We start from the raw sequence: 11,327 nt of genomic DNA on the forward strand, positions 1-11,327 counted from the left end.
GGTCTGAACAACTTTGCCAAAGGAACTATAGGCCTATGTAGTATCGTTCACGCAAGAACGTCAAAAAACTAAAAATAGACAAAATGGCGGCCATTTATAGACATGTTCCCCTTCGCATAAAGTGGTATAATTTTTTTTACATGATAAGAAGACCATTTAGAACGCAAAACCGTTGAGAGTTGTTGTACCCATTATTTTTCGGGTTCCAATACAACTTGACTGTGGTGAATAGTAGTAAGTGTCGCCAATACGTCCCAGGGTAGCATTTTTCGAAAGACTACCTCACGAGTCCATCCTAGTTCCAATGGTTTCAGGAATTGTGATGTAGTTTCGACTGGGTCCTCGGTTTCGACGTTATTATCAGCTGGCTCTAGTAGGCTGGTTTCCTCTAGCTCGGGATCTTCGCCCTCCGATTCCTCTGGCTCATGATTATCTTCTTCGACTTCGGAGTCATCAGAGTCTTCTCTTAAGACTACTGATTCACTGGACGTAGAATTAGGATTTTCTTGTTCAATAAAGTTCTTTAGTTGTTCTATATGCCATCTACCAACGTTTTTACCAGTTCTAAGTTCTTCCAATTCGTAGGTTACCGGGCTAATTTTTTGTAGGATTTTATACGGACCTTGCCATTTGGGTAGGAGCTTAGCCATGACACCTGCAGCTGCGTTAGATAGTTTATGGGTTCTTTTCCATACTAATTGACCTACTTCCATTTCGGAACCGGATAATTTTAGGTCATAATAGTGTTTCTGCTTCTCCTGGGCTAGTCTGGCAAACTGTTGGACTGCCTCCAAGGATTGATGTAATTCCAGAAGCGGTCCTCTCTCATATGCTTCGATCGTAGGTGCTTTTCTTCCTCCCATGGCATTTGAGGTTCCCGTCCATATGTCAAATAGAATGGAGACGTTTTTAAAGTTTTATGATGTACACTATTAATAGCAAATTGATGAAACTCCAGTCCTATATCCCATTTGTTATGGGCATTTCCGACATACATACTTAGTAATTCACCCAGAACTCTGTTAACTCGTTCACTCAAATTGGTTTGAGGATGTTTGGGTGTGGTAAAACGTGGCTTTATTTTCATCAGTCGACACATTTCTTGCCATACTGCTGAAGTGAACTGTGAATCATTATCGGATAGGACTCGTTCGGGACCTCCATGTCTCGAGACGTATTTAAGGAACACATTGGCTACAGTGCAAGCTGAAATATTACGAATAGCAAATAATTCCACATACTTTGTAAAGTAGTCTACTATTACCACAATTAATCTATTGCCTTTGGCAGTGGTTAGTAGCGATCCCATCATGTCGATACCAACTAATTGGTTCGGACCATCAGTTGAGGTGTTACTGATCATTTTACCAGGTGTCTTCAAATTCCTCGCTGACAGGTATTACATTGTCGCATCCAGTCATAAATGATCTTCCGGAAATTTGGATAGAAATATTTCTTAGTTATCTTATGTTCAGTTACAATTTTACCTCTGTGTCCAGCGGTAGGATGATTGTGGTATTGATGGAAGAGGCGTTCATGTAGAGATTCAGGAACTAACGCTTTGGAAGGTTTTTGGGGCGTTGACTTGCGATAGATTATATCTTTGTTCAGTTCATACTGGGCATGGTGAGTACCATTACGTAGATCCGCCAGAAAAGGACTCCAGACTTCATCTTCCTCTTGGGCTTTCTTGATGTCATATATAAGAATAGGTTCAAGTGCCTGCTGACCCGTAGCTAGATAAATGGTTAATAATTGCTTTAAGGGTATAGTTTTATCTCGTTGCAGCACTTCTACTGATCTTGACAATGCATCTGCTACCCTGTTCGTTTTCCTAGGTATATATACAACGTCAAAGTTGTATTCCTGTAAAAGCAAAGCCCAACGGATCAACTTGTTCTTGGGATTCTTTAGATTGAACAGCCAAGTCAAAGCTTTGTGATCTGTTACCACTGTGAACTTTCGCCCATCTAAATGATACCTGAACTTTTCTATTGCATAGACTATCGTAAGGCATTCCTTCTCCGGTATACTGTATTTCTATTCAGCCCCCTTGAATATACAACTGGTATACGCCATCGGAACTTCTTTACCATCTTGTATTTGAGACAGCATTGCCCAAATGGCATAATCACTGGCATCTGTAGTAACTATAAACGGAAGATTATCATCGGGTACGTGTAAGATAACTGCCTTGGCCATACTATTTTTAAAATCTTCAAAGCTTTTACTTTCGACATTGCCCCACTTCCAAGGGACACCTTTTCTTTTGAGACGCTAAAGAGGTGCGACCATGTCTGCGTAGTTGGGAACAAATCGTGTATGGTAAGTGACCATACCTATTAAGGTTGCGAGCTCTGCAACATTCTTAGGTGCGGCATATTGCCTGATGCTCTTGACTTTACCTTCGTTGATTTTTATCCCTTCGTTGCTTATGACATGACCAAGCACGTCGACTTCTCGACAAGCGAAAGCGCACTTGGGACAGTTTAATTGCTAATCAGGCCTTCTTAGTGCTCGGAATCGAATATCCATTATCCTAAAATATTTATAGTTTTTTGGAGAATTTCTTTAAGGATAGAGTTGTAGAAATGAATAAATTGCAATTATTCATAAGACGAACTAAACAAAATATCGACATTTCGTTAAATAGATAAAGATAATTTTTATTTTAAAATATTATTCATTTGGATAAAACTTGAATTCGCTTATATTATTAGTAAAATATATGCAAGATTTTTTGTTCTTATCACTTTTGTTCATGACCAAAAATTTTTTCATAAACATATCCTTTGGAATAGTGAAGTTGGAAACGAGTATTTTTATATATTTATAAACAATGTCTATTTTTTATTCATATAAACAATGGATATTTTACGTTGAATGTGTTGTGTAACTAAGGTAATTTAACTGACTTATGCTTTTGGATAAATATTGTTCAAATAAAAAAATTCGCCATCTGGAGCGAGCCGCTAACCTTTTCTTTTTATCCATGTCGACAATGGCTTAAAGTAGCGCTCCACATGGCTCCGGCTCCAATACGGCTCCGGCTCCGCCTTAAACCCTATCGGCTCCAGTCGGCTCCGGCTCCAGTTCCGAGCCGGATCTGGAGCCGAGGCTCCGGCTCCAAGTGTTTTAAACCGGCTCCAGTAGTCGGCTCCGGAGCCGGCTCCAATACTTTTATGGTAATTTTTATGTATAAGCTTTGGGAGCGTCCATAAGTTACGTGAGGCGTTTAGGGGAGGGAAGGGATCGAGCTGAATCTCACCCATTCTCACGTGGAGGAGAGGGGGGTTTCGGCAAATATCACGTAATTTTTTTCCGCAAGAAACAGTGTAAATTGAGTAATTCTACCCTTGCACACCTTCATCAGCATGCCCTATGACCACTATTGCCGTAGTGTACGTGGTGATCTGAAAAAGAGATGCTGCAGTACATGCGGTATCCACTTTTCATCCATCACCAGGGCTGCAGAGCACCAACGTGCGGTCCACAGAGCACCACCTGCACCCAGTGGCGTAACGAAAAAATTTGTGCTCCCCCGCAGGATATCAAAAGGACTCTTTATAAAAAAAAAATATATTTTTCTTATTTTTACAAGTTCTCTGAAAATATTGCCAGATTTCTACATTTTTACCAATAGTTAAAGCATAATTTTTTTAATTATTTAAAAATTTTAATAAATTAAAAATCAATACTTAAAACGAAAGGGCCCCCTATTTGGTGAAAATGTCATGCCCCCCCCCGCGGTCGCGGGGTCTGCGGGTCCTTAGTTACGCCACTGCCTGCACCAAGGCGCAAAGTGTGACCTTCACGGATTGTCACACGCCGAGTTATTGAGCTTCTGGGTGCAAGCGAAAACGGTTTAAAGTGGCTAAGTCAGAGCGAGGTTGAAGGAGCAGATGATTTTACTGAAAATCACATGGACATGTTGGTTCCAGTAGTCACTCTTGAGACCACACATGAGTCCCCGTGGACTGAATTAGAATGAATATTCTTTTACGAATTTTAGTAGTTCCTTAATACTTAAAACTTAAGTATTTCATTGTTCGATTTTTTCACTGTGATTCTAGACTACGTTCTGTCTAAGATAGTAGTCTTAAATATAAATAATTAAGCAAATTATGTTTTTTTAAATAAATCCAACGCAATCAAACAGATTAACGTATTTACACTAAAAATACGCATTTTGAAAAATCTCACGTCATATTAGGGGGGAGGGATGGGGTAAATACTAATTATTTAAGTCCTAGCAGTAGCAGTGGTACACTCCACTGGTAACTTTGTTATCTATCTTGTGTAAAAATAAAATATTTTTATTAGTATTGATGAATGATGATGTTGGGTCATTCCATTTAAAATCAGGTAACGCGACCACCATGAGTCAACGGATTTTCATCAAATTTGGAACACATATTTCTGTTGCCAAAAGATGAAAGATTGCGAAATAGTTTTCTAAAATAATAAGCAGTTTTTGATTTATATCAAAATGACCGCCACCCCTGAAAAACCGTCTATTTGAAAACTCAAATCCGTACCCTTTTATATAATTAACTGTAAAATCCTATTTTTACATACAATATCAACGGAATTGACGTAGTTTATGTAAAACAAAGGGAGAAAACCGAAAACGAAATCAAACATGACGTTTCATTTATAGTTTCAGCGTTATCAAGTCTTTTTTTTAAGGAAAAGTAGATTAGGGGGGTGTTTTTTTGAGACAATAACGCAAGACGCCCAACTCGAAAGTAATTATATCATATTTGCCGTTATAGAGCGTAAAGAGACGGTTCTAACCATATATTAGTATATTTGAGTATTTGTGTGTATAACGGCAATAACTGTATTTGAAAAACTGCAAGAAATACGGTTTTAACGTTTAATCAAATCCGTACTTTTTCGAAAGTATCTTATGAAAACCTTCTATAAATTTTCTAGAAATTCAAATATAATAATATACTTAACGTAACAAAATGTGACAAAACGATAAACATACAGAAAATGTCGTATTTATTTCATATTTTTTGTCTTGCATTCGATCTCGTTTAGGAAATTTTTTTTAAATACTGAAATTTTCGTTTCAAATATTTCTTGAACTCGTTTAAGGGAATCACTGTTAAACATGAAACACCTGCCAGAAGTGGTCGTTGGCTCTGGATCAGGTAATAGGCAAAGTATATCTTTAAGGGGAACAAAGCATTCGTCTGTTCTTCTAGGCCAAATAAAGACATTCGTAAGTCGATCTCTAAACATGAACTTTAAACGATAATCGTTCTTTTCTTTGTGAGTGGCAAGTACGGTGGTTACATACCATTCCTCATCATAGATGGCAGCGACATATTGATCCCGAGGGGGTAAACACTTCGTGCAGTAGGTGTACACTTCTATTTGTATTACGAATAATTACTACAAATTACTTGGTAATACAGCGTAGTATTGTAATATGGTGAATTATTGTATAAAATGGTGGATTACCTTGTAATACCGTGTAATACTGCATAATATCGCAATATTATCAAGTAATATTGCGCGTAGTAAGTTTAGTACGTTGTCTATTAAGATGTACTATTATATAGTGCAGTGCATGATTGCATAATATTTTAAACTCACGTATTACCAAATGATTTTGTGTAATATTGGAAATATAGGGGAAAAAACTTTTTAAATTCGATTTAGGAAAGACGGAGGGAACGAGTGGAACTCTGAGGCAAGGACGAAGGTGAAATTCCATGGGAAAGTGAAGAAGGAATTTTGCGGGGGGACGACGACGTTTACTCGTATAGCCCGAGCGGGGAAATCACCGTTGGTCGAGCCGATGGTATGACGTTATTTATGCCTCAGCTTACGCGTACAACAAGTTCCGACAACAACTAAGACAACAACCCATTATCCCCCATTTTATTGAAAAATTAGAAATGGGTTAGTTCCCTCTCGTTAGCTCACTCCGACGGTTCGATCGCGTTAGTTCCTCGGTTAGCGCTTTTTATCGTTGTTTTTCTTCAAAGAAACTGAGAGCGAAAGTCGAGTGAAGGTATCGTCGTATCGTCCGATCGCAGCAATGTGTGCTGTAAACTCAGTAAGTTATAATTCATGTTATGACCTCGGGTCAATTCGCTCAGGTTAATCCGAGGCTTGGGGTCGCTCTCGGGGTTCTTTGAAACGAAAATTTCAGTATTTAAAAATATTCCTAAACCAGATCGAATGTATGTTTCTCGTTTTGTCAAATTTGCTTACGTTAAGTATATTATTATATTTGAATTTCTAGAAAATAGAAGGTTTTCATAAGATACTTTCTAAAAAGTACGGATTTGATTAAACGTTAAAACCGTATTTCTTGCAGTTTTTCAAATACAGTTATTGCCGTTATACACACAAAATCTCAAATATACTAATATATGGTTAGAACCGTCTCTTTACGCTCTATAACGGCCAATATGATATAATTATTTTCGAGTTGGGCGTCTTGCGTTATTGTCTCAAAAAGAAAACCCCCCTTATCTACTTTTTCTTAAAAAAAAGACTTGATAACGCCAAAAAGATAAATGATACGTTATTTTTATTCCATTTTCGGTTTTATCGCTTTGTTTTACATAAACTACGTCAATTTCGTTGAGACTGTAGGTAAAAATAAGTTTTTACAGTTAATTATATAAAAGGGTACGGATTTGATTAAACGCTAAAACCTTATTTCTTGCATTTTTAAAAAAACAGTTATTGCCGTTATACACACAAATACTCAAATATACTAATATATGGTTAGAAAGGTCTCTTTACGCTCTATAAAGTCAAATATTATTTAATTATTTTCGAGTTGGGCGTCTTGCGTTATTGTCTCAAAATAACACCCCCCTAATCTACTTTTCCTTAAAAAAAAGACTTGATAACGCAGAAAATATAATTGATACGTCATGTTTGATTTCGTTTTTCTCGCTTTGTTTTACATAAGCTACGTCAATTCCGTTGAGATTGTATGTAAAAATAGGATTTTACAGTGAATTATATAAAAAGGTACGGATTTGAGTTTTCAAAGAGACGGTTTTTCAGGGGTGGCGGCCATTTTGATATAAATCAAAAACCGCTTATTATTTTGGAAACATATTTCGCAATCTTTCATCGTTTGGTAACAGAAATATGTGTTCCAAATTTGATGAAAATCCGTTTACTCACGGTGGTCGCGTTACCTGATTTTAAATGGAATGACCCTTTTGTGAAGTTTATTTAACGCTTTGATTAGCTTTTGAAACACAATAATGTATTCTTTCACAGAAACATTAGTGTTATCTTAATATATACATGCGCTTAAAAAAATTAGCGCAATCGGAGCCGGCTCCTGGCTCCGGCTCTAGAATTTTGCATCCGGCTCAGACACATCCTCGGAGCATCGGCTCCGACCTCGGTATTTTAGAAGCGCTTGTCTACGACTCTTAGCGCGATTTCCAGCCCTCGCGGCTCCATTAAGTTAGCCCCCCCAAGTAAGCAATTTTATAATTAGCTAGTGCACCTTATTTCACCCATCATGCACCACCAAAAATATTTTATGCACCTTCGGGGAAAGGCGGGAAATTCAAAAATCAAAGTGGGGGGCTAAGTTAACGACAGCCCCTCCATATTCGATTTTGATAATAATAAAGTACCTAATCTATTGCACCAAGAGTGCACTATCGTGCACCACCCAAATATTTTATTGCACCGTCAAGAAAGGGGTGAAATTTAAAAAAACATAAGAATAAAATCATACCTCGCTCAATGTGCAAGAGTGACACTCTAAATTTCCACATTGGGTAATACTTACCTTAGCTACGCCATTGCGAAGTAGATCCGCATGTTTGGATCTATCAAAATAGAACGTAGAAATCTTCCTCGTCCATAAATTGGGCATTGGCTGCTATCGCACCCAAAAAGATAAATATGAAAGTTGTACATCAAACGATAGGAGATATTCTCCGCTTAAACACTTCGTAGTCGCTTTCGCAAGTTGGGCCATTTGAATACATAAGGTGGACATTCCCTATCCCTCATGTTTTTGACAAAAGAAAAGTTAATCGTACATTAATTTCATCAGGAGATTGCTCCTTCGTTGTCGCTGTATGTATTTAGTTCGTGGGTCTTTTTGGGTACTTGGGGCCCTAAAAAGTTCGACCAAAAAACTAAGACAGTTGCCCAGAGTCTGAAGGCACCATTCAACCGAGCAACGTATCCGTAAAAGGGGCGTCTTTGAATTTTTGTTCAGGGTTCGTACACGACCTGGAAAAGTCAGGGAAGTTGAAAATAGACCCAAAAAGTCAGGGACATGTCAGGGAATTTTTAATTGAATCCAAAAAGTAAGAGAATTTTCTTTCTGAAAATTGTTAACTCATCGATTCCCTGAATCCTCAATGTACATCGCGTAGAAGTCCTAAATTCTTGCCTTGGAACTAAACTATTTCCGTAGGTTTATAGACAAATCCTAGTTTTTTTGTATATAAAATATTAGAGATCCTATAGTGGTGCTCTTAGATGTACTTGAAAACGTTCAGGGAATTTTATTTAAAATGGTCTACTAACCGACAGCGACCTCAAATTATACTGAAATGGAGCTCGGGTCTCTTAAAAAAGTGTTCTCGATTTGGATAAAAGTTAACAAAAGCGATACCGTTTTTTCTTTCGTACATGTAGATATTACATTACCAATAAAAAAATTTCAAATTGTTTTAAATTTATCCAGTCGTGAATTTTTTTCGTAAATGAATTCGCCTATTGTTTATTTAAGATTTGGATATATTTATACTTAATATACGTTTTTGAAGGTTTGAGTTCGTTAAAAGAAAAAAAGCTGCTTTAGACCTTTATTCCGTGAATAACTATTTCTTAAATAACATAAGCCCTAAAACATATATACAACATTTTCTTTGTGAACAGCGAAATATTATTCGGATAAATAATTGTTTAAAAAAATATATTTTAAAGAAATGCATTTATTCACTAGTAAACGAAATCTATTTTCTTCAAATAAACAATCGACATTTGGATATAGTAGGCCTTATCCATTGGATAAAAGTTGAAGGAATTCCGAGCACTAGGCCTTCTCTAGTTGAGTGAACACGAACATCAAGGCCTTGAGATGCTCGGCCCAAGTCTGGCTAGCAATTACGATGTTGTCTAGATACCAATATACGTCCAAGCGGTCACCATGTTTGAGAACTTGATCCATTAATCGCTGAAATGTGGAAGGACTAGTTTTGAGACCAAACGGCCTCTTCTTAAATTGATATTTTCCTTGGTCGACAATAAAACCAGTGTGCTTCTCACTTTCCGGATCCATGGGGACTTTCCAAAACCCTGCTCGTAAATCCAACTTAGTTATATATTTAAGGTTCTTAATTTTGTCTAAAATTTCATTTACTCGTGGTAATGGATATGGGTCATTTTCGATTAGGTTATTTATAGGTTTGTAGTTAACGCAAACTCTCCTACCTCCATCTTTCTTTCTTACTACATGGATCTGGCAAGCCGATGCCGAAGTTGATGGTACGATGACTCCTTCTTTCAGCATATTCACTATTTCTTCATCGACAACCTGTTTCTCTTTCTTCGTGAACCGTCTAGGCCGTCTTTGTACTGGTTGTGCCCCTTTTTTTAGCTTGACTTGATGTTGAATCCAATCGGTTTGTTAGTTACAACTGTAGGGAACTTTTTAAGTAAGTCGAACAATTCACCTTTCTGCTGCGACGTAACATTCTCAGCATCGATGACTTTGTGAACATCATTTAGAACGTGCAACGGGACGTCACCCTGCTCTGGTTTCAATTAACTGTCCATCCGGTGGAGGCCGGTTACTTGATTATTCCATCGCATCTACTGGCGACTGAAATCAATAATAGTTTTAATCTGGGTTAAAAAGTCCGTACCTAGTATGACGGCACAAGGAAGAGAGCCAACAACTTTAAAGTTGAGATTCCCGGTGTCGATCTCGTTGATATGCGTAGGACACATTAGTTGTCCAAATATCGGAACAGTTTCGCCATTGGACTGGAAACAGTTCTCATTATAGTTAGTAAGATTATTCGCTACACCCATTTTATCCAAATATTTTCGAGTAATAAAACTGGCTTCTGCACCCGTATCAATGCAGGCTAAAAGTTGGTTAGTATTGTTCAAGGTTAAAAACATTCCATACGACTGACTCATCTTCATAGTTAAAAGAACAGGACTTTGCAATAGGGAGGACTGAATTCCTGCTTCATTCAATCCGGATTGGATTTTTCCTCCTTCCGTGTCCTTTCGTCAGTCGGTTTGGTCGCTTCCACCTTCTTAGGTTGCTTCCGTTCGTTTCGCCGTCTGAGTCGATTTCGTTAAGTGGTCCACTGACACAGACTCGGTGGATGGCCTACGTCCCCACAGTGCACACAGAGCTGATTGTAGACTGTGTTCATAATGGTCGGTACAGCTGACATCTGGACTCCTGGTCACCAGTCAAGAACTCCCATCCGTTTTTCCATCCCCTCCAGCGTTTGTCGGAACTCCTCTATATCGTCTTTATCATAGGTCATTAGGAATTGAGCATACATTGGTAAAACATTATTTTTCAACGTGGTTACCAGTTCAGACTGTGGTATAGGTTTACTTAACATCAAATTTTGTTGGACTACTCGGTCTATAAATTGACTAACCTTTTCGGTTGACTCCTGTCTGGTATTTTCAATCTGGAATCTGAGACTTCTTTCCCGACCTTCTGGGATAAATCGTTTTCGGAAGGACCGCTAAAATAGATCCCAAATACAGGTAGCCCAGTCATACTTAGACTCTAAACCTTCATACCAGATCTGGGCAGAACCTCGGAAAAGGGTCCTTGAGATAGCTGCTAGGTCAAACACTTCCAACTGTTTCACCGCCATGTATTTCTGTAACTTCTTCAGGAATCCTCTGGGATTCTCATCTACACCCATAAAGGAAGGCATAGGGATTTTAAGATTACTCACGCTTGTGCTCATCATGTTAGTAACACCTTGAGTTCCTATAGAAGGTCGTCCTCCGAAACCAATGGTTGAACCAAACGACAACCGATTAGATGGCAAGGGTTGAATGGCTGGCAGTTGGGACTGTTGTCCAATGGGACTACTAAAGTGAACAGACCTCTGTTGGGGATTTACTCCCTGCCGGTCCTAATACGTTAAATGGAGATCCTCCATGTGAAGTATTAGAAGTGGTCCTTGGTGTCATAGAAATTGGTGGTGGTGTGCCACCTACAGAGGGTGATAGTTGCGGAGCTGGTGGTGATAGTTGCGGAGCTGGGGAATTTAGTTGATTAAGCCCATCTTGGAGTACCTTCATTAGATCAGCCAACGTGT

General features: G+C 38.3%; 1 protein-coding gene across 1 annotated transcript; it reads right to left on the reverse strand.

Annotated features, from left to right (window-relative positions):
- Positions 1-763: 763 nt before the first annotated feature.
- Positions 764-2,202, reverse strand: LOC149961986 (uncharacterized). The gene is made up of 5 exons (XM_090164019.1): positions 2,094-2,202; positions 1,887-2,040; positions 1,488-1,834; positions 1,282-1,389; positions 764-1,206 (listed from the first exon to the last, which is right to left on the reverse strand). Exons 1-5 carry the CDS (start codon positions 2,200-2,202, stop codon positions 764-766), a joined length of 1,161 nt encoding a protein of 386 aa, XP_090020145.1.
- Between the last annotated feature and the right edge of the window lie 9,125 nt (positions 2,203-11,327).

Source organism: Leiobunum rupestre, chromosome 1 (assembly GCF_980474605.1).
Source record: "Leiobunum rupestre chromosome 1, qqLeiRupe1.1.hap1, whole genome shotgun sequence".
Classification (NCBI taxonomy): Eukaryota; Metazoa; Arthropoda; class Arachnida; order Opiliones; family Sclerosomatidae; genus Leiobunum; species Leiobunum rupestre.

What these genes read in the sequence shown, in the direction of transcription:
- LOC149961986 (XM_090164019.1), bottom strand. Translation starts at nt 2,202, where the DNA reads ATGGCCAAGGCAGTTATCTTACACGTACCCGATGATAATCTTCCGTTT. An exon ending in TCCCAAGAACAAGTTGATCC is followed by an intron (nt 1,835 to 1,886) that starts GTTGGGCTTTGC and finishes ATATATACCTAG; the next exon opens with GAAAACGAACAGGGTAGCAG. An exon ending in TCCTACCGCTGGACACAGAG is followed by an intron (nt 1,390 to 1,487) that starts GTAAAATTGTAA and finishes AATACCTGTCAG; the next exon opens with CGAGGAATTTGAAGACACCT.